This window comes from Patella vulgata, chromosome 4 (genome assembly GCF_932274485.2).
Source record: "Patella vulgata chromosome 4, xgPatVulg1.2, whole genome shotgun sequence".
Lineage (NCBI taxonomy): Eukaryota > Metazoa > Mollusca > Gastropoda > Patellidae > Patella > Patella vulgata.
In genome coordinates this window covers 19,503,304-19,527,463 of record NC_065882.2, presented here as the reverse complement: position 1 = coordinate 19,527,463, position 24,160 = coordinate 19,503,304, and the positions used below count along the sequence as shown (strand labels likewise).

The window sequence follows — 24,160 nt, the reverse complement described above, 5'->3', positions numbered from 1 at the left end:
GACTTTGCAAGATTATATATTAAATTTGCCCATCCCAATTGTGCATTGTTGGGACGATAAAAACAAAACTAAAATGTCAACAGCAGGTAATCTTCTGACTTGAATTAAAAAGAGACCCTTCAAAATATTTTAAACACCACATATGAGTGGCACTGGTTTGTTTATATGGTTAATGCTGCAAAATATTCAATTAATCAAATCTTTGTAAAGTTAACAATGAATGGAATTGAACCATATTTGGACTGATATTTCAATTTTCACAATATGGTAGTTTGGATGGGATTCAAAATCATTTGAAATGACGATCGGCATTGCAACAAATCTGTAATCAAGCGCTATAACCTACACTATTGGCCACCACCCTTCTTGTATTTTACTATAGTTATGATATTAAAATTATTACTTCCTTAAAGATACATTATGGGAGATAAGATAAAGAGATGGCAGTTCTCGCTATAATAGTTAAAAACTAGATAGTGTAAAGGTAATTTGCTGAAAATTTCAGTCAAATTGATCCACTATGAGCCCAGAAAGAAGCGTGTGAAATTTTTGCATAGTCTCGGTCATCATTACTAAAATCATTAATATAAACAGCATAGTCTCGATTATCCGCTTTTATTGATTTAATTATCAATAGCCGTTAGCGGCATATAGGAATCTAATCCAGCCAACATCGAAGGCTAGCCTTGACATCGAGAGTTTATTATGGTCTGGATAAGTTAATTAATGTCTAATTGATAATTTAGATAACATTTCAGGCCTAACGAAAGACTTGTAATAAGCAAATTTTGCTCTTGCATAATGCATGTTTAATGGAACTAACCTATTCTCTATCTTGGGGAGGAATTTTAATTCCTATTCCTTTTATAGGAATTGTCCACTTGTTGAAGACCACGTTTAATGTATTATTAGAATTTAATCACAAAACACTTGCTCAGAGTTTTGAAGGGGAAATTCCTTGTTCATGTCTGCGGATACACACAAGAGGTATATTTAACTATTAACTGATATGTGTGCACAATGTTACAATGTACTGTGAAATATGAGCTACCAAAATATAATTGACCAAATTGTATAGATCACAGTTTGAACAGGATGCAGCCTACATGAAACTATAATAATAGGATATACCAGCAGTTGATTACCATGCATTATAATTTATGACTAATATTCAATATTCAGTATGTACATGTACATGTATAACCGGTACCGTACTATTCAATGAAACAGAAACCCATGTAGCAGACTGCATGTTCCAAAGAATCCCTTCTGTCTGTATTAGTTCTGAGATTGTATTTCAAACATCATGAAATATACCAGAATTTGACATTATAATCAGAAGTAATTCACTCAAAATTTATATAGATAAGATGATAACTGTGACTTCTAATAAACCTCCACAAGACAAATATGGACGACACCCTTCTACATGTAGATATGTCAGTATAGGTGTATGGGTTTAGAATGACATTATTACGTAAACAACAAGGACAAAACAAAATTCAAATGAAGTAGTGTATAAAGAAAAACATAAGTGTTAAAATCCTGGATGACTAATAATACATGTAGGGTGTACATGTAGATAACATTATTTACATGGAGGCCTACATGACTTTTAATTTTTAGCTTAAGTATGGTAATAAACTTCTGACAGTCTGACATTTTTGTAAATCGTGACATCCTGGTGCAAAATTCATGAAAAATTAAATGTTTTTTTAAGGGATGATGATTCTCCCCCCCCCCCCTCATTCAAAATAGCCGATAAAATGTGGATAAAATTAAAAGGTTCCTAAATGAAAATTTAATTAATGGCTATTTTCATTAATTTGCTGAAAAAATAGCTAACAACCCAACTAGTGGAAAAGAACATCCCTCTCTCTCTTTCTCTGCCCCCCCCCCCCCCCTATTTAAGAGATAAAAAAAATCTAATTCATGCATATGCATTAATATATTTCTTACATCTTAACAAGTTATTATTGGAAAACATTAAGTTGATAGTCAAATGGAAAATGGTCATCCTAGTCTATCACTATCATATACAAATCATACAGTATTAAATGACATAAAATACTCTCAGGATCTGTGTTTAGACAATACAGGATAATTACTTACAGAATGAACAAAGAATTATCTGTGTTTGATGCATCTTGTGCCTGACAATTGGACAAGTTTGTTTCATATCAATAGTGTAATGTGCGTCTCAGGTGCTGCTACCAGTTTTGAATCAATTGTGAGTACTACGAGAATGCATCATCTCCTTAAAAAAAATAAAATTTGAGGGCGGTGAGTTACCTCACACTGGAGATTGCCAATTACTAGTGATTGTACAACCATAGATCATTTAGTCTCTGGCAACCAGCACCTCCAGGTCTTCAAAATATGGAGGTTCTGGGCCAGTTGTCCACATTTCTTAGAACATTTGTCTGAATGATAGAGACTATAAGTGAATCTGAAATTATATGGGAGATAACTTTGCTTCATTTGCAATTTTCAACAATGGGGTACCAGACTAAAAGACCGAATAAACTATAACTTTAAATTTGATATTGTTTGTATTTTTCAGATGGATCCAAGCATGTATAAACGAAGAATTACCTGCTACCACAGAACTAGAAGAAGGATTAATGAATGGGGTATATCTTGCCAAACTTGGTCATTTCTTTGCTCCTCAGGTTGTAAAAGTGAAGAGAATTTATGATAAAGAACAAACGAGATATAAGGTAAATATAATAATCTTTTTCTTGAAGGGGAAAACATGTGTTTGGGAGAGTTTGGCACCATATGGTCCAGTTGGAAGTGACATGCCATAAAAGTCCATTTCATTCATTCATTTTTGGAGGGGAAATTTAATGTCTGCTGATCTTGACAAAAATTGGACCATGTGGTTTGTGAAATTACAGAAATTTGAGAACTTCTGTGTTTACAGACCAACTTTAAAATTCAACTTGCACTGGCAAGATCATCCAGTTCCATTAAATCTCAACCCATAGCTAATAAAACCAGTATTCCAGTGACTCATTGAATGTAGATATTTTGGTAGTGATTGAATATTTATTTTGAGGGACATAAATTAACATACATGTACCCTTTCTACTTCTACATATACATGTATACACAAATTATAACAAAGATGTTAACTCTTCAAAGAAGGGGTGGTCAAGCATGGCCTGCCTCTTGAATGACACCTTCCACTACTGATTACAAAGTCACCAGAAAGAGAAAAATGGGTCTAACATTCACCTGACACAAACTAGGTCATTTCGAGACTAACATGGTTCAATTTTATTTCAATAATTTGGTTGCTCGAAATGGTCTTTAGCAGTGGGAGGAAATCAGAGGACCTGGAGAAACCCCTCAAGGTTGGAAAGGCAACCCTACTCCTTGTCACGTACAAGCAGCAAATTGAAACCATGGCACTTGACTCAATGACAGACTTTCTGATCTACATGTAATGCACACGTGTTCAACCATTCAGCCACCCAAAATCACAATCACTGAAGAAAAGAGAGCATATTTATTCAGACTGATGCCAGGAACTCATTTAAAGTCTACTATTGTGACTTTACAGTTCATGTTTGGTCACCTTCCAGACAGTTGATGGTCAAAAGGATTAGAAATTGAGTCAAGTTGTGTGACCAGAATTCATTCATCAATTATTTTCTAGCTGGATATGACAATATTGTCTCGTCACCGAGTTGGTTGTATTGAACTCTCATTTTATCTTTAATACATTTTCAATTCTAGACATGTGGAAATTATCAATTCAGTCAGATGACAGCCAATGTGAAAGTTAATTCCTTGTTGCATGTAGGAAAAGGGTAATATGATAATATTTGGTGCTATTTGACCTTGAACATGTCTGATATTGATATCAAATATGAACACCAAAGTCATCCAGTTGTATCCAAACTGAAAAAATAAAGCAAAGGTTAATCTAGTAAAGATGAATTATACGCTAGTTGCTAAAGTTAACAAATTCTTTTGTTGCATTTCAGGCGACTGGTCTTCATTTTCGACATACTGATAATATAAACCACTGGTTCGTTGCCATGGAAGAAGTTGGTCTTCCCAAGGTATATAATATCCTCTTACTATTTAAAACTTTTGTGACAACTCCCTGCATTTCGTAAAATAATACAGAACTAGAATTACTATTTTTTTCAGTTGAATTCTGCGCTCTTTTTTTTCCAAGAAAATAATTGTTAAACTTTGTTTATGTATTTTATTGTTGGAATAGTCTTAATGTGATTTAGCCATATTCAATTTTTCATTTTCTAGATTTTTTATCCAGAAACCACAGATATTTATGATAGAAAAAATATGCCCAGAGCAATCTACTGTATCCACGCTTTAAGGTGGGTTTTAATTGTTTAGTTGAAAACATAAGTCATGTAAATTGAGAACTATTTATCTCCTAGTTCCAATGTCTGACAACTTTAGTAGTCAAAACAAATCTTAAGAAAATGAATGACTTTGACCCTGTGATGCCAGCACCATACAGGATTTCAAATTGCTGCTTGCATCCCGTCTCTCCGCCTCTACTTTCCTCTCCACAGTCCCTCTCCTCTTTTTTCTTCTGGTGTCCTCTCCTCTCTTCTCTTCACTGTTTGCTCTCTCCTTCTCTTGTGGACAGTTTGTTTTTGTAACCAGAATCGGCTGGTCTTTATCGCAACTTCCTCCTCTTCCATCCTCTCCTCTCTTGACCGCTACTTGACGAAGCTTGTTAGAAACCATATAGGGATATTCTAGAGAGTCAAACTTGTTAGTGCATTTCTGGCTTTATTGTTTGACAAACTCAGAGGTGCTATATTTAAAGGAACATGTCACACTTTGTTCAAGTAGAAAAATATTAAAATGTTAAAAATAAATAGTGAAATAACCAATAAGATAATATTTATTTTGAAGATTGTTCAAATGTCAACTTTTTGTCGTTTCAGTTTATATTTATTTAAATTGGGCCTGGCACCACAGATACAGGATCTTTATGGAAAAATCAATTTCACAGGTAACTAAAATCATAATAAACATAAAACTAATAGTCAAATGAAAATTCCAACGGACAAGTTTGGCAAAATAATGCCACATCAAGTGGATTAGGTATAGGTATTGCAGATAGTGTTACTGTTAAAAACAACAACTAAAAGATAATAAGTTATATTGTTTGTTCAATATCTAATTTTTTTTTATGTTGTTTTGAGTATTGTTTTCTTTTTTATATACTCAATGGCTACTCTTATTTAACAAGCTCTATCATACTTCTTGATAGTGTTTATATACTCGATTTGAATTTTTGTCTTTCCCATTTCTTTGGGAGAACAGAATAAAACAACAAAAAGTACTTGGGTACTCCCGTCAGAAACTTTTAGTTCCAAAATTTTAAATAAAACATCATTCACAAGACTTGTGTGGCTATTTATTTATCTAGACCCTGAAGAAATGAAAATTAAATTGATTTGGCTAAGTTGTCATAACCAGTATTTTCAAAGTGATAAAACTATATATCTTTGAAATTGGTCTATATTATAGATAATTTAAACTTTGTACCTGATTTATTTTACCTCATAAAGTGATTGACTATGTACATGTATCTCTTAACAAAACAGTAGAAAAGTAACGATTATTTTATTGAGATTTAGATTTATATGATTTGTTTTATTCTAATAGAGGAAGAAATTAGTGCAATGAGAAGAGAATTAGATAAGTATGGTATTCAGATGCCAGCGTTTGGTAAAATTGGTGGAATTTTAGCAAATGAGGTTTGTCTACATGTTTATATATATGGAATCATAACTATGAATTCAGAACAATATTTAATCAACAAAATCAAGTTGTATCAAGCAGACAACTACATTTACATATATTTAAAAGGAATGATTGGATCAGCCATATTATAAAATAAAAGGAAATGAAATGTGCTATGATAGAAATTTTGCTCCGATAACATTTCAACTTGATTTTCCATCCCATCCGAACAAAAAGACACTGTTATTTGCCATGAAATCCATCCTGTGTCACTGATAAGCGGAAGTCAGGCTGCAAATCCCGAGGAACTTTCTTGGTCAACTGGTGTCAAATTCATGACCTCCTGGTTAGTTAGCCATCACCATATTTACGGAGACACCCTGGCTCTGTTATATTTTGAAGTGAAAGCCCTGATTCTTTGTAAACAAATTTGGGGTGTAGGGTGGCCGAATGTTAACATGGTCTGTCATTGAGTCAAGTGGCATGGTTTTGATTCCCTACTTGTACGTGACAAGGAGTAGAGTTGCCTGTCCAACCTCGTGGGTTGTCTCTGACTCCTCTGGTTTCCTCCCACTGGAAAAGACCCCTAAAATTGAACCATATGTTAGACTCAAAATGATCCAGATTGTGTCTGTAAATAAATTTGAGTATGTTTATACTGGTATCAATATTATCATTTTGTTTTTCAGATGTCGGTAGATGATGCTGCCTGTAAGTATTAGTATTTCACATGTCTTGTAATGTTATTAAAGCTAAGTTGAGTAAAGTAGTATTACAAATCACCCTGTTTGAGTCTCAATATTGCAAAACCAAGAAGCCGACTGTGGGGCTGTAAATATCGTAGTACATGTATCTATATACATGACAATTTTGGGGGGGAGACTAGCATATTTTCGTTGACATCTTTGATGAGTCGTGTATAAATTCGGAGCCATAATGATTGAGTGAGTAAGAGTAAGGCACTCGCTCACTCACCAGGAGATCCCAGATCGTTTCCTAGGATTTTCCAGCATGGTTTCTTCTCGTCAGTGATGCACGACGGTTGGCATCACAAGGAACAGTGTCTAGTCATCTGAATGGGCCTAAAAACTGAGGTCATGTGAACCCTCGACAGTTGGAAATCAAAATAAGAGTAGGCTGTAGATCGGCTATGCTGAAAAGTAGGACTTTAAATCCAATTTCATTTCCTATATAAATTTGTAGGTTACCTTCCCTCAGTTTATGAAATATACCATATTAGTTGTTAAGTGAGCGTAAACAATATAGATCTGATTTACATTACAGTACATGCCGCCATTATTGCCATTAATGAAGCAGTTGAAAACCAGAACCACAAAGAAACCTACACTGCTCTACAGAATCCGTCTGCCATGTTAGTTAATTTAGACTCAGACACTTCTAGTGAATATCAGTCCATCCTGTTTGAAGCCAAACATACCAAGTCTGAAAACACCAGAAATAAGGTATTGTTGACCGATTGTCTCAATTTTGGCTTTATTTAATTCAAAACTGATTCTAAGCATGATCGTATTTCTTCTGAGTAAAGTAAATTTTGATTTCAGTATTTCAATATCAGTCATCCATGTGCAGTTAAGATAGAATATTTTGTTACGATTTTTAAGAATCTAATGTTCTCTGGTTCCCATTTGTTCTCTATTCTGCAGACAATGAGAAACTGACTTTGAAATCTATCTGTTAGTTAATTTGCATGATTGGAAATTTTCTGGTTATGCAAATTCACTAACTGGTAACTTTCACACATTGAATTGATCCTAATAAATGAATTAAAAAATAGAGTATTCTTTCAACATTATTAAGTTAATACATTTCTAGCTGTTTTCCATAATTAAATGTTATAGTTTATTGCTAAATGCCCCTAAAAGATTATGTAACAGTCTTTTAATACCCTCAGTATATCTTATACATGTATTTTTAGAGTATGGATGCTGATCGTGTAATGGAGAAAGATGTATATGATGAATTATTAACTCAGGCTGAAATACAGGGAAATATTAATACAGTTAACAGTAAGTTTTTACATTGCACGTTTTATAGAGATAATTTAATCCTGAAATTAAAGTCAGGGGTTTGTAAACATTTTATGCTGCAGACCTTTTCAGGATCTGATGGAAATGTTACAAGATATTTAATGGGGAAGGGGATCATTTGATTGAATTATGTCCACATGCCCCATTCAGTAAGTTGACATCTGAAAAGAGACTCTCGGCAAATATACTATTAAAAAAAAGTAGGGGATATTTGATTTTGGGGGCATAATACTAAAATATGCAAATGACTACGAAAAAAGTCACTATAGAACCTAACAGAAGAAACATTTCCAGTTACATGTGACGCCCAAATGCACCAATAGCTACCGCATGGAATGCAGGTGATGCTTGGGATCATCATGGGGGTCCAACCCAAGATTTGCACGACTCTGACTTTGAATGTTACAGTCATTGTGGCATTGAATTCCAAGGTGGAAACATCAGTTTAATTGTTTTAGTGACCAGAAAACAAATTTTGATATGCGTCGGCTTACCCAAAATGAAAGGTTACGTGCCCTTGGCATGCTACAGATCGGCACAACACAGGCGGTTGTGGCGCGGACGATGAATGTTTCTCAGTCTGTCATAAGCAGGCTATGGTCCAGATACCGTGATACACAATCTGTACAGGACAGACCACGCTCAGGTCGACCAAGGGCGACAACTCAAGCTCAGGATCGATTTATCCGTACCTTGGCCTTGAGAAATCGTGTCATCACAGCAAATCAGACCAGCGCTCGTCTTCAAACAGACACTGGTGTGAGAGTGAGTGGCCAGACGATTCGGAATCGACTGCATTGGGGTCACCTTCGCGCCCGACGTCCTCGCGTGATCCCTTGTTTGAGAGATCATCACATTCAGGCAAGACATCGTTGGTGTAGGGATCGTCAACACTGGGATAATCAACGCTGGAGCAATGTGATGTTTTCAGATGAGTCAAGGTTCACTGTTGATTTTTTGGACAGACGTAGGAGGGTGTGGCGTCGTCGAAACGAGCGCTTCCAAGACGTTAACGTCATCAGACATGATCGATTTGGGGGTGGTTCTGTTATGGTGTGGGGAGGCATCACTGTTGCTGGAAGAACGGCTTTACATGTTGTTGCAGGGCGTGTTACAGGCCAGTACTACCGGGACAACATCTTGGCAGTCCATGTTGTGCCGTTCGCACGACGTCATGGCCGCCGTTTCATCTTCCAGGATGACAACGCAAGATGTCACAGGGCCAGGATCGTTACAGGTTACCTCCAACAACAGAACATCACCACTTTACCTTGGCCAGCACTGAGTCCCGACCTCTCCCCCATCGAGCATGTCTGGGACATGCTTGGACAGAGGTTACGTCAACGTCAACAACGTCCTGCCAATGTCCAAGAACTTGCTGCTGCGTTGCAACAGGAATGGGACAATCTGGACCAAAATGACCTTAGACGTCTCATTAGGAGTATGCCACGTCGGATCAATGCTTGTTTGGAAAACAAAGGAGGATTTACCCGTTACTGACTTGGTTGTGATGCTGTGGTAACTTTGCTGTTTGACCCCGGGTATCATTTTACCCTTATAATGGTCAGTCTGTGCCTTACTTAGTCTAACGATCATTTGGAATAAATCGATGAATGTGAACTTCATTTCATTTTGTCATTTGTTTCTTCGTCAGTTTCATTAGGTGACTTTAATAACACTTAAAAATCAAATATCCCCTACTTTTTTTGAATAGTATATATAAAAGAATTTTTCATAGCTAATAGTGTATAGTGTCTGAAAACATGTTACCCGATATTGTGTTTTTAATGTTGTATTATTATTCAATACTTCTTCTGAATGAAACAATTCTTTAATCTCTTCTTTAAGTGACATTTTAATTTGATAAAGAGATAGTACCATCGTAGAAACATCGCTAGTACAATAAACTAGTAAATGTGTTAATGTTTTAATCCTAATTAATCCTTTCAAAATTTAACTAAAGTAGATATAATATTGTTATAAAGAAATGAATCTTATCTTGTAATCAATGTGTATGATTTTATTTTTACAGCTTCCAAAGCTTTAGATTCGTTAAATGATGCTTTGTTAAAAGGTGATCGACAGTCAATATTAGCAGCTCTCAAGTCATCTCATTTAGGTTTAAAAAATATCGATGAAAGTAACCTAGATTTTTATATTGATAAATTACGGGAATTAAGAGATAATAAAAAGGTATGTAAGATATTTACTAGATTTTAAACATATTAATTCATATTCTTTTAGTGGCATTTGGCGATCGGGGAACACATTAACAGAACACAGTTTTTATGGGATACAATCACTAGTTTATTCTAAAAGCATGACGTTTCGACAAGTATCCTCTTATCGTTATCAAGCACAAATGACAATTTAGTAAACTTGTGGACAATATATATGAAATTAATAAGAAACCATCTGCATGGATTAAGAATAACAGTAATAGAAATAATCTAGGTGTAAGGGATATTTAACAATAACAACAAACATAACAAGGTAATTAGCTACTAATAAACAATGATACTGCATGATATTAATTCAGTAACAGTTCTCATAGAAAGCAGTGGGAGGGGGGTAGTCTTAGGCTTCTATATTATTATTGTTCTGGTAGCAACATTCTGGAGTCTACCACTACTACCATTACCACAACATGACTTTATTAAATGGTCGGTGCTTCAGAACTTTGTAATTTATATTTCATGGATATTTTTTGCTTTAGAATTAAAATAATAATGGTATATATTTCATCTTGTAATAAATCAACATGAAACTTGACAAAAATGACTTGATAAATATTACGAAGCTCAATGGTCATTGTTCAACCATAGAGATGTAAAATGTAGATTTGTTCATGGCACCAGTCTTCATTACAGAATATTAGGATGCTAAAACTCAATTGGTTTTGTCCATCTGCCGCTCATCCTCAGTATCCCCAGTTGTATCTGTTCTACTCCACTAATCCCTGGGTCCATTCATAGGCTTTTCACAAATTCAAATAATCTGCCCTTGATGATTTCATTGGCCATGTAGGTTGATTCTATAAATCAATCATAAAACAGTTTACATACCAGTTTTAGCGTCATTGATTACGTTCACCACAATAAAGCAGATTGTATGCTTGATTATGAGAAAGGTTGCAAGATATTTAATGTCAAAGAAGTTAATTCTCTTGATTGGTCGATAAAAATAGTACATTTATCAAGGGCGGATAATTTGATTGTGTCTCCCCTGTGAATGGACCGAGGGGTTAGTGGAGTAGAATGGAATAATACTACCGGGTATACCGAGGATGTGTACCACTGTGATTTGTGTTACTCCCACTGTCAGCTGTTGTCTTACTCCCACTGTATATATTCATTATCTTTGACTTCGTTATGCTTATTGAAAAATTCGCATTTTGTGACCTTCCTGCATATATTTTTAAGTGAATTTCTTTCTTAGACTGTTTTAATTATATTCTATATATCCCATCTTTATTTTTCAGAATAATAATAATTTGGAAGAAGTTACATTAGATAAAGATGAATTACAGGCAGCCATAGATCAAGCTAATTTAGAAGCAGATTCAGAATATCAAAGTAATTATATATTGTAGAGTATAAAATTTTTGTGGCATGAAATGATTGTTGTAAAGATTATGATTTCAAAATTTAACTCTGTTACCAATGTGCTCCTGAAATCATCCCATGCTTGTGCCTGTCAAGAGGTGCGTGTGTCTATCCTCATTGGTTATACTGCCAAACAAACCTGCACAGAAGCAAACTAAGATATACTGTCAATCTGGATACATAGTTGTGTTCATTGAACACTGAATCTAATGTTCACTAATGTGACTTTAATGTACTAATTCATTCAATATTTTTTCCTATTTTTGTTTATTTCTTTGTCTATCTTTTTATAGAATCGCAAGCAGTGAAGGCCATAAATAGTGCTTTAGAAAGTGGTGATAGAAATGCATTATTAAAAGCCTTACAGAATCCTGCTGCTCAGTTACCTCCAGTCTATGATAAAGCAGCAGATCTATATCTAGAAGAATTTCTTAATATCAAAAAGGATAAAGAGGTAAGAACAACGGACGAATTGGAAAAGAACTCTTTTCTCTAACTGAGAGTATACATGCATACATCACCTTGACTGAAATTGCTTTCATGCTTGCACTTTGAGCACTTCGAGTTAAAAGTTTCTTAATATCAAAAAGGATAAAGAGGTAAGAACAATGGAAGAATTGTAAAAGACTTTGTTTTCCGTAACTGGGTGTATAAATGCATACATCTGCTTTGACTGAAATTGCTTTCATGCTTTCACTTTGGGCACATTGAGTCAAGCAAAGAAAATGATCCAGATTAATGTAATGTAATATAATGAATATACAGATCACTTTCACTCTAACAAGGATGTCCTGCTCAGTGTTGCTATTATATTTTGTGTAAAAGATATCAAAAACGAATACAATACAGAATGAAAAAATATTATTATACTTTGATAGGACATTAGTAAATATTAATGTGTACACATACTTACTATTGAATTTAATATACTTCCCTGGTCACTGAGAAGAACAGTCTCATGCTCAATGATTGACACTTAATAAAGGTTTCTGATTATTTCCTGTTTTTTTTAAAGGGAGAATTAGAACATGAGGAAATATGTGGAGCTTTAAATGGTAAGTTTCAATAGTTTCAACAGAGATAAATTATGTCAATTTAACTGCCGACATTTTGGATTTTCTCATATTACCCCTCACTGCTAGAGACACCTATGAGCAAAATTAAACCCGAAATGACCGAGGTTGTTTCAATTGGATGTTAGACCTGTTCCTCTTTCTCCATCTCTTATTATTAGGGTGCCCCACCATAAATAAATATCTCCAAATATTTCAACAATTATACCACAGTATTAATAACAAGCGTTAACTTACTTTCTCACATTTATAGTCATTAAGTAAACGGCTGTGTTGTATTTAACAAGATATAACCATTTAAACATCAATAAAAAAAAAATAGACTGAAAACGTAAACCACAAGCAGCCATTAAGTATGGGCATTTTTGAGTGCAAAGACGATTTTCTACGAAACATTACAGAAAGCTAAATCATTAAAACTAATTTGTATCTCCTTCTTTAGACAACCTTGTAAAAGCAAAAGGAAAATACTAAGAGTATTCTATTCTTGCCTAACGAAGGAGCTTCAGAGATTTTAATTTTACTAAACCAAAAGATGCCGCTTCTAATGGTATAGTTAATAATAAAGTAAATTAAAAAACAAAACACACGTAATTTTCCAAAGCCGGTGTAAAAACTGAAAAGCTAAATATTATTGTTATTCAAAATCTTTAACAAAAGATTTTTTACAGCTTTAATAGTTGATATTTGTGTTGGAAATTCCACGTGCGATGCTGTTTGTAGCCCAATAGAAAATACTCCAAATTATGCACGCGGACCATATCTGCTCTGTAATCACTTGACAACTTGACGTTATAGCGTAAACATAGACCAAATTTTATATGTGTGGGGCACCAACCGTTTCATGTGCTGTCAAAAAAGAAAAACAGGATTTCAAAACATTGTGTGTAAATTTGAACAATTTCCAAATAAAAATCCATGACTTTACTATTACAGTTAAAAGGTTCCTGTTCAGTAATTTGACTCCATTTCTTGTTTATTTATAGTATTGGGTGCTGTAGCTGCTATCAATCAGGCTGTTGATGCTGGAGACCCTAATAATACCTATATAGCTCTTAGTTTACCGGCAGCGCATATAGAAGATCTAGATGAGCACAATATGGAGAAATACCAAGCAACATTGGCAGCTAATAAACATGAAAAATCAGGAGTAAGTCTATAATTATAACAAGTACTATATGGACCAGGAACCAAGCATGACATAATCGCAGCCAACTTGGAATTGTGACATAGTAAAAATCAAAGTCTGTCTATCAATGTGCAATTGTCCGAGGACAGAATGACATTTTTCATATTGATTTTACTTGAATTGGCAGAGCCTAAGACTTTTTTTTAAAAGAGTGTTGCCCCCCAAGAACAGCAAAGAGGGACTAGTCTCTTCCAATAGTATCTTTTGATTTCTGGCAATTTATGAATTTTTTGAAAAGTTATAAACTATTAAAATATGCATTATGTAACAATTAGATAAAGAGCTGGTCATTCTTGCTATAATAAATCAAAAAATATACAGTAGAATCTGCATTAAGCATCCACCCAAGGGAATTTTCACAACTGACCGCTTAATGGGAGTGGCCTCTTAATAAAATCTCGTTGCTTTTTGTGCCGACATAAATTAAATATTACGCTTGGATGCATTGGAAGCGGTAAATTTGGCCGTCGCTGAATCTTGCGCCGAACGAAAATTCTTTACTCAAATCTCGGACATAACTTAACGGGAGTGGCCTCTTAATAAAATCTCGTTGCTTTTTGTGCCGACATAAATTAAATATTACGCTTGGATGCATTGGAAGCGGTAAATTTGGCCGTCGCTGAATCTTGCGCCGAACGAAAATTCTTTACTCAAATCTCGGACATAACTTCTGTAAACTTGTCATTTTGTACCAACCTTCGATACTACTGTCTACCATTGTGATGCATTCGATAATATTTATCCATTTTTGTGAAGAAAATCGATGAATTCATTTTATTTTATCAAAAAAGCACATGAACAAAAAACATCGCTAATTTTATCACCTATTTACAGGGGGTGTAACTCTGTATGTAATGTTATAGGAGGCGCTAAGAGAGATACTAGATGATCGTGACAAAACTCGGTACTTTTATTTTATTCAATCAGTATCAAATAATGTGTCGTTACGCGTGAAAACAATGATCAGGTTAGTCGTTTAATAAAACAAAAGATTAATTAACAGATAATCCCGGGTTGATTGTTATTTTTACATTTCTTTTTACCTGATCAGTGGGGGTCCAGTTAATTAACTACTACTCACGGGATTAGCGGGGGTGTTACAAAGAACGACAAGATGGTATCATTCAACAATGGCCGTTGAATGGGCGATGTTTTGTTGAATTTATTAGTAAAATAGTGACCGCTGGCCGCGTTAGAGGAGTGACCGTTGAATAAAGAGATGAAACAACAGAATTTCTACAGGGGGAATTTATCGTGACCGCTTACAAGTAGATGTCGCTGAATAGGAGTGGCTGCTTATACAGATTCTACTGTAGATGATAAAAAATGAATATACTGAAAATTTCAGTCAAATTACTTTATTCTGTATGAAATTATGAGTGTTGAAGTTTTGACAAAATGTCGCATAGATTGTTTATTATCTTAGTTCTTAAGATACTTAAAATTGTAGCCGTCAGAATGTTGATAGAGTTGATTATGGGCTTGTCATGTTTATTTAACAACTGAAGCCAGAAAAAAGATCTGCGATATGCAGATTTAGATTTGTCCTCGGTGACATTCAATAATTGCTGTATGCTGGTTCTGAAGAAATGACTTGCTACAGGTATCTATGTATTTCTGATTTATTAGAAATGTTATTTCATTCAAATTTATTTTTATTTGTAGTTACCTTGTGAACTATTAACACATTATGAAATAAGTCAAACAGTTGAAGCTGTACATAAACAGGTACAAGAAGAACATGAACGTAAGTGTCTAAAGATTTCAAGATATCCCTATACAGAGGAATGACCATTTAATCATAATTCTCCCGACAGTGTACTGTAAAAATCAAAATCCTGCGGTGTTTATTTTTCACAAGTGAAAAGCACAATACTACAATGTTTATTTTTCACAAAAAGCTGTGAAACTTTGTATGTGATCTATCCCGAGTCTGCCAAATTGCTTTATATTGCCGAGATCCTGTGAGCCATACAGTGTGCTTTGAGGGAAATTTTGTCTAGACAGTGCCGTTACGACTTAGTGTGCTTTGAGGGAAATTTTTCCAGACAGCCAGACAGCGCCGTTATGACTTACTCTTATTTCGAATTCCAACTGTCAAGGCTTCTTTTACTTGCATGCCAATGTGTACACTGGACCTCAGTTTTTCATCCCATCCTAACGACTACACAGGGTTCTTGCCAGACCCTCTGTTCTGTACCTCTGACCAGGAGAAATCATGCAGGGAAATCTTGAGGAACTTTCTCGGCCAACACCGGGAGCGAACCTGAGACCTAGTAATTAAGCCAGCATCTTACTCACTGATCCACCGCGACTCCCTGAAGTTCAACCCCCATTTCATTTCATTTCATATATGATTTTGCAAGAAGTAGTGCTGATCATTGTTACGTATTTATTTGTCCTTTGTTATTTTACAGAAATGTTACAATTGTTACTGTAATAACTAATTATTGTAATATATTACAGGTATTATAGCTATAGGTGTTATAAATGATGCTATAGAAAATGGTGAACCAGATGAAGTATTGCAAGCGTTGCTGTTACCAACAGCTAAATTACATGCTATAGATGAAAAACAGGCATATCATTATCATATTCTACTTGCAAAAGAAAAAGCTAACAAAGTTAAGGTATGAAATAACATACTAAATAACAGAATAAGCAGGGCAATCTTCGTGGTAATCTTCTGAACTTGTGTTGTTACTGTCATAAAACATTTCCTAACTTTTTAACGTCGAACGTAATGTTAAAAAAACTATCATATTAATTTTTATGGATTATAGTAGATCATAGTTGTATTGACCCTGGGAGCCATGGTGGCTAAGTGAGTAAGGCACTGGCTCACTAACCAGCCCAGTTTTGATCGACAAAGTTCCACAAGGCCTAACAAGGAACAGTATCCAGTCATTCCGATGGTCCGGAAAAACCAATGTCCTGTGTGCATGATGACATGCACGTAAAAGAACCTTTGACAGTTGGAAATCAATTGCTGTCTGGGCAAAATTTCACTTCATTCATGCTGATATTGATATGTGTCACTGATAACTTGATACTAATCAATATATATGTATATCTATTTTTATAGAATACAAATGATGAAAGTGCTGTATTATGGTTGGAAGAAATACAAGAATGTGTTGAAAGAGCCAATCAAAATGCTATGGATGGAGTCAACAGTAAGTTTACAAATATTTTAGAATTGTAGAAATAAATTTCAGCTTTGTACTATACTATTCAAAAAAAGTAGGGGATATTTGATTTTTAAGTGTTATTAAAGTCACCTAATGAAACTGACGAAGAAACAAATGACAAAATGAAATGAAGTTCACATTCATCGATTTATTCCAAATGATCGTTAGACTAAGTAAGGCACAGACTGACCATTATAAGGGTAAAATGATACCCGGGGTCAAACAGCAAAGTTACCACAGCATCACAACCAAGTCAGTAACGGGTAAATCCTCCTCTGTTTGCCAAACAAGCATTGATCCGACGTGGCATACTCCTAATGAGACGTCTAAGGTCATTTTGGTCCAGATTGTCCCATTCCTGTTGCAACGCAGCAGCAAGTTCTTGGACATTGGCAGGACGTTGTTGACGTTGACGTAACCTCTGTCCAAGCATGTCCCAGACATGCTCGATGGGGGAGAGGTCGGGACTCAGTGCTGGCCAAGGTAATGTGGTGATGTTCTGTTGTTGGAGGTAACCTGTAACGATCCTGGCCCTGTGACATCTTGCGTTGTCATCCTGGAAGATGAAACGGCGGCCATGACGTCGCGCGAACGGCACAACATGGACTGCCAAGATGTTGTCCCGGTAGTACTGGCCTGTAACACGCCCTGCAACAACATGTAAAGCTGTTCTTCCAGCAACAGTGATGCCTCCCCACACCATAACAGAACCACCCCCAAATCGATCATGTCTGATGACGTTAACGTCTTGGAAGCGCTCGTTTCGACGACGCCACACCCTCCTACGTCTGTCCAAAAAATCAACAGTGAACCTTGACTTATCTGAAAACATCACATTGCTCCAGCGTCGATTATCCCAGTGTTGACGATCCCTACACCAACGACGTCTTGCCTGAATGTGATGATCTCTCAAACAAGGGATCACGCGAGGACGTCGGGCGCGAAGGTGACCCCTATGCAGTCGATTCCGAATCGTCTGGCCACTCACTCTCACACCAGTGTCTGTTTGAAGACGAGCGCTGATCTGATTTGCAGTGATGACACGATTTCTCAAGGCCAAGGTACGGATAAATCGATCCTGGGCTTGAGTTGTCGCCCTTGGTCGACCTGAGCGTGGTCTGTCCTGTACAGATTGTGTATCACGGTATCTGGACCATAGCCTGCTTATGACAGACTGAGAAACATTCATCGTCCGCGCCACAACCGCCTGTGTTGTGCCGATCTGTAGCATGCCAAGGGCACGTAACCTTTCATTTTGGGTAAGCCGACGCATATCAAAATTTGTTTTCTGGTCACTAAAACAATTAAACTGATGTTTCCACCCTGGAATTCAATGCCACAATGACTGTAACATTCAAAGTCAGAGTCGTGCAAATCTTGGGTTGGACCCCCATGATGATCCCAAGCATCACCTGCATTCCATGCGGTAGCTATTGGTGCGTTTGGGCGTCACATGTAACTGGAAATGTTTCTTCTGTTAGGTTCTATAGTGACTTTTTTCGTAGTCATTTGCATATTTTAGTATTATGCCCCAAAAATCAAATATCCCCTACTTTTTTTGAATAGTATAGTATAAAATATATATCATATGTTTACAAGAAGATCTAAGTTCGACTCATTTATTTAACGTCTGGGGGGTTGTATGGCCGAAAGGTTAGCATGTACGTACTGTATCATAAGGTCTGTTGTTGAGTCAACAGGTGGTTTCCATTCCCCGGTTGTATGTGACAGGAGTAAGGTCGCCTGTCCAATTTCGTGGGTTTTCTCCGGGTCCTCCGATTTCCTCCCACTGTTAAAGACCCCTATGCGCAAGCGAATTATTGAAATAAAATGGAACCATATGTTAGTCCCATAATGACCTACTAGTTTGTGTCAAGTGGACGTCAAACCCTTTTCTCTCTCTCTATTTAACATCTATTAGTTATGTGAGACAGTTATTTTACCATGGTATATTATATATTTTATGGTTGTATGAGGTTATTATTGCACAATGCTGGTATAAGGAAGGATGGATGTAATCAATACAGAGATTTGTTTGATCATAAAATTTATGTGACCGGTTATATGTTCTATGATGAAGTTTATGTGACTGACCATTAGTGCTATCACTAAAGCTTATATTATGGAAAAGTATAATTTTCTGGCGACATTAGAATGATATGTAATGTGTCAAACTCCATTCATTTTCCTGTTTATTTATATTTACTGTTATATTTATTTCAGTGTCTAAAGGAATTGTTGATATAAATAAAGCCGTTGATGAAGAGGATGATGATAGTTTGTCATCTACGTTAGGTAATAAAGATGTCGGTATACAGAATATTACACCTGATTGTACACCATTATACCATACTAAACTACGAGAAACAAAGATAGAAAAAACACAAACAGGTAAGTCAAAGGTCACATTGGCGAATTACTCATTCTATGTAAACTAGAATTACAAGTTTTGAACAAGGGCTGAATCCCAAAGAGGGTGGGTCACATTGGCGAATTACTTATTCTATGTAAACTAGAATTACAAGTTTTGAACAAGGGCTGAATCCCAAAGAGGGTGGGGCAATGTTTCAGATTTTTGTAGAGTACTGTATTGTATTGTAATTAATGTCTGTTGCAATTCTTCATAGAACCGACTAAACCTGGAAATAACAAAATGGCACACACCTGAGGAATTGTACTTGACAAAGCTGGAATTTGTGCTTGATAATGTCAGCGATGGTTGACTTTATTTCCAGGCTTGGAACCGGATGTACTATAATACTGAAAAATTCCAAAAAATACTGGCATTTAGTGATTTTTCCGGATTTGGGGGGTAATTAGAATCAAAGAGAAAAGTTTCGGTCTTTTTTTTATAGTATTTTTCAGTATTTTTTTCGAATTTGGTTAAGGGGGGGTAACTTTTGGGTGTTTTTCAGTATATAGTGTTGGACCTTGGAACCAATCTGTACTTCTTCTATGTATTCTTCTTGTCAGCTGTCATTTTGATAGTAATATATATTTTTTATGTTGACGAAAAAAATGAATATTTTGAATTTGAATTGTATATTTAAAATTGCATGCCACCATATTTATTTACTGCACAAATCTGAACATGGTGAAATAAGACTGATTAATATTTTGTCAGATGGTGAGATAGAATTAGATATAGACAATTCATTTAACTCAACAGGCCAGGGTATGTTTACCATTTCTAGATCACCTGATACCACTTCCTGTATTTTTTGACACACTGCTTTCCTTGTCCACCACTTTAGTTTCTACCTTCCACCAAACATTGGCCTGCAATTACACTTAATTGTGGATGCCAGTGATAAATATTGAAGCTATTTTGTACAAAACAAACAGCTTCAAGTTTTACAGATAGAAGTTTGGATTATCACACAGTTTTTACACATTTTGTTTGAAATCAAAATAGTTGATATTTTTCACAATTTCTCTTTTTTTTGCACATGTTACAAATTCTGCTTTCACATGGTAACATTTTTTTTATGCTTAGGGGATTATTTCATACCCTGTTTGTCGTCCATTGAATTACATTTTCGAATACTTCTTCAGATCCACATTGGTAGATATGTCAATTAGGTGATACTAATTCAGATTTGTTTAGATTGAGTTGATTTGATCCATAGAGGTACCGTATTTAGTAGCTGTGTTATTTTGGTTGTGCAAATTCTGACTTGTTCAATTAGAGTTAATTGGCTACTTAGGGGTGGAGCAGAGGTACCTTATATATGTAGATATTTTTTCATATTATTAATATATTGATAGCTCAACCCAAATTACCTGATAGGTGATTAATGCCCACTTGGACTCTTGTTTTAGATACATTTACTCTGCTAACATTTTGTTTTAAGCTAACCCCATAGAAAATTTTAGTTTTTATTAGTCTTTTTTGCTAAAGTAAAGTAAAGAAATGTATACTTTTCTTTTCAAAATATGTTTTTAGTTTAGGTGTTTTAAAAACAATGATATTAAGAGTTTTTGTCAACCAGTATTTGTTGCAACCAATGTAATAGTTTATTCTAGATATCTGGCCAATCTCTGTTTCTGATCAGAGGTTTATATGAAATATTCGTTCTTCTGGGAGAGAATTTATGAACAAATGTGATTACCTCTAACTAAATGAAACACATGTCACAAGTCCATTATTTGAGATATTGCACAAAATATATCAAAATGTAACTCTTATATGGTTTTTGATGTTCACTCATATTTCCCCAATGCTCATAGGCAAAAACATATAATTAATGCACAATATTTGCTGTTTTCGGTTTCTATGGATTTTAGCTTTGTTACAGTATTTTCCGATCACATTTTCTTCTGAACTATGAATTATAAGTATGTCGGCCATTTACAGGGGTGGGGGTGGGGGCAGCTGGGACACGTGTTGGTATAAATTAATAAAACAAAATACACTGTTACTTGATAGTGAATTAGAAGAAAATCAGTGACTTTCCTGAATGTGGGTATGCTTAGTGGAGTTGGGGGGATTAGAATCACATTCTGTCAGTCAATTTTTTTGTTAAAAATTGGTGAATTAAAAGCTGTAAGCCACATGCCGTGGGGCCCCAGCCCGTCCTTTTTCAGCTTGAGGTTCTCGTCACCATCAGTTTATCCAGCCCCCCTTCCATTTGAATCCAGTTGAACATGATTTTGGGTATTGAAAAAAATAAACCAATAGTTCATGTGATGAAAAAATTTTCTTTTTGATATTTTGGCATTCGATGGTCACAGTTTTGTTTTTCCATTTGTTTTCTTGTTTAAAATTTCCTGTCAAAATCATGTACATCTGATATTATTACTGTGTTTTATCAAATTGACCTCCAGTTACCCCTGATATGTGCCAAAATGACACTAGAGACCATGTATCTTTCAAAAATTTTCAAGCCTTGTGGGGAGACCCCCCCCCACCACCACCACTCACACCCCACACCCTTGCCGAATTGCCTGTCCCAGTGCCTGGAAGGTCGTGTCGTGCATAGCAGTGTTTTGATATTTTGTATTTTGACCCATGTCCCATTAAACAGAGCTGTTAGTGCTTTTTTGAAGCAGGCTTCCTTTATTTAGTTTCTAGATGTTAGACCGTTGGTATCTTTCCTTTCTGGTTCAGGGTGATATATTATATTCATAAAATTGGATTGGATTTCAAATGTGATCAGAGAGAAAACTGGTGGATTCAGTTTCGCTTTTGAGACACAGCTTTACTGGTGACTGGTCACTCTTTAGTTATATTTGTTAAAAATTAAATGTGTTGGTTAATGGTGATCATCTCCTACCCATCCCATATGTGAGTGGTAATGAGTCTACTAATGGATATGAAAATATATAATCTGTTTGTCATTTGATCTGCAGACTGACGATAATAAAAGTTTCTAGTTAATCTGTTACTTTAATAGGATACATGTAGAATTAGTTTGTCAAGTATCCACAGGAATGGAACATTTTAGAATGAATATTATCGATGTATCTATCTTATCTTACAGGAGAAAGTGGAAGTGGTTGGATTATGAATAGATTAAAAGATGGTTCTAAGTTTTTTTATAATGCTAATACAGGAGAATATGCATGGCACAGGAGAGATGATATTGTTAAAGATCATAATATATTAACTAAAGATGAAATACAGGTATTGTATCTTACATCTTTATTTATAGTTTATTCTGTTATTGACTTTAATACAAACTTAAGTAGATGGGAAAAAGTTTGATATTGTTAAAACTGTCAACACTAACATTTCTTGTCTGCTGATCAAGACTGAAATCTGATGATAAAATGATCATTGCTGAGTAGTTTGTCTTCTGTACTTTATAGGAGTGTTTATAATGGATAAAATAAATACCAATAGTGGTAAACAGTGTGTCACCGAAACTATTAATGCATAAAGCCGATGTACATTTTTCAAGTGGGGGTTGGATGGCCGATTGGTTAGCATGTGCGCTCAGTATCATAAGGTCTGTCATTGTGTCAACTGGCGTGGTTTCGATTCCCCTGTTGTACATGACAAGGAGTAGAGTCTCCTGTCAAACCTTGTGGGTTTTCTCCGGTTTGTGTCGACGTTAAACCCCATTTCTCTCTCTTACATTTTTCTGGAGATAAACAAGTCAGCAACCATTAGAACTGAATTAACAATTTTATTAACAATTTAGATTATAAAGTTTACCAATCTCTATGTAGAGACTTTGATTAAGAACTTCAAGTCTGATAGCACATTGTTTTAATGATAAATTCTAATCTAGTCCTCCACCTTCTCTTTATCCATTTTTATCAGTTTCTTTTTAGCCCATCAGCAGGATTATGCCTTTGACATTCTATTTCTGGACTCAATTTCCGATGAAAGCCCACCTATTTTCAGACAATCCATATTTTTTTTTTTTCCACCGTGTATTTATATGTATATATGTTATATTAACAGACGGTAGTAAATGAAATCACAGCAGACCACAATAGAAAATTATTATTTGAAGCAAATGAAGACTTTATTGTACAATCACAAGCTATGATTCGAGGTTATCTCGCTAGAAAACATTATAGAGATAGATTAACATATCTTAAAGACCAGGAACCAAATATAGTCAAATTACAGGTATATTAGCTTATATCTACTATAGCTTATCATAAGGATGGTGACAAATATTTCATGTATAAAATAAAAGATAGTGTTTAGGTGATGTTATGATCATATTTTGCAATAGTCAGTTGATAAGTTTACAAATAACGGAGCTATGGAGGTTGCTATAGTAAGAGAGGTTATCTAGCATGTTCATCCATTTTATGTGAATAAGATACTTATTACAAAAGATAAAAATATATTTCCTTGTTATAGAATTATAAAGTTTATCGAAGTCAAAATCTGCTTTAAGAAGATTTAGCGTTGCTGATATCATTAAAAAAAATTGATATTTTGATGGCGATATAGCAGAAAATTAGACATACAAGTACATTGTTGCAAATGTATACAACAATATTGATTTCATATTATTGGTTGAATCCACCCATTGCTGTGTTTATATCTTATAATTTGATGTCATAATTGTTATCTTATGATGCAATGATAATGAGAAAGAGATCCAATCATTGTTGTTTATACTATATTATCTGATGAAACATCTTGGTCTATTGCAATAATTACATGACAGTAGGCTTACTATTCAAATTAAATATATACAGTTTGGTGGAGTTAATAAGATTTTTGTATTATTTAGGCTTGGTGGAAGAGTAGGAAACAACAAAAAGAATTTAAAAATAGAAAGAATTATTTAGGAGACAACACAGATGCTGTCATAAAGGTACAGTAACTGTAAAATTATTTTTA

General features: G+C 35.0%; 1 protein-coding gene across 3 annotated transcripts in view; it reads left to right on the top strand.

Annotated features, from left to right (window-relative positions):
- The window catches only part of LOC126818930 (ras GTPase-activating-like protein IQGAP1), an 86,928-nt gene that overhangs the window by 31,264 nt on the left and 31,504 nt on the right, over positions 1 to 24,160 (top strand). The window contains exons 3-23 of one of the 3 annotated variants that reach the window (XM_050546625.2): positions 2,564 to 2,720; positions 3,996 to 4,073; positions 4,279 to 4,355; positions 4,938 to 5,005; positions 5,665 to 5,756; positions 6,432 to 6,453; positions 7,027 to 7,205; positions 7,679 to 7,769; positions 9,823 to 9,983; positions 11,272 to 11,365; positions 11,689 to 11,849; positions 12,411 to 12,450; positions 13,455 to 13,618; positions 15,323 to 15,404; positions 16,124 to 16,287; positions 16,743 to 16,833; positions 19,072 to 19,239; positions 19,973 to 20,023; positions 22,332 to 22,474; positions 23,261 to 23,431; positions 24,051 to 24,134. In XM_050546625.2, coding sequence (XP_050402582.1) covers positions 2,564 to 2,720; positions 3,996 to 4,073; positions 4,279 to 4,355; positions 4,938 to 5,005; positions 5,665 to 5,756; positions 6,432 to 6,453; positions 7,027 to 7,205; positions 7,679 to 7,769; positions 9,823 to 9,983; positions 11,272 to 11,365; positions 11,689 to 11,849; positions 12,411 to 12,450; positions 13,455 to 13,618; positions 15,323 to 15,404; positions 16,124 to 16,287; positions 16,743 to 16,833; positions 19,072 to 19,239; positions 19,973 to 20,023; positions 22,332 to 22,474; positions 23,261 to 23,431; positions 24,051 to 24,134 — 2,338 coding nt within the window. Of the gene's footprint in view, positions 1 to 2,563; positions 2,721 to 3,995; positions 4,074 to 4,278; positions 4,356 to 4,937; positions 5,006 to 5,664; positions 5,757 to 6,431; positions 6,454 to 7,026; positions 7,206 to 7,678; positions 7,770 to 9,822; positions 9,984 to 11,271; positions 11,366 to 11,688; positions 11,850 to 11,970; positions 11,995 to 12,410; positions 12,451 to 13,454; positions 13,619 to 15,322; positions 15,405 to 16,123; positions 16,288 to 16,742; positions 16,834 to 19,071; positions 19,240 to 19,972; positions 20,024 to 22,331; positions 22,475 to 23,260; positions 23,432 to 24,050; positions 24,135 to 24,160 lie in introns of those variants that run through there. The other 2 variants (XM_050546626.1, XM_050546627.1) reach the window with 2 other exon arrangements.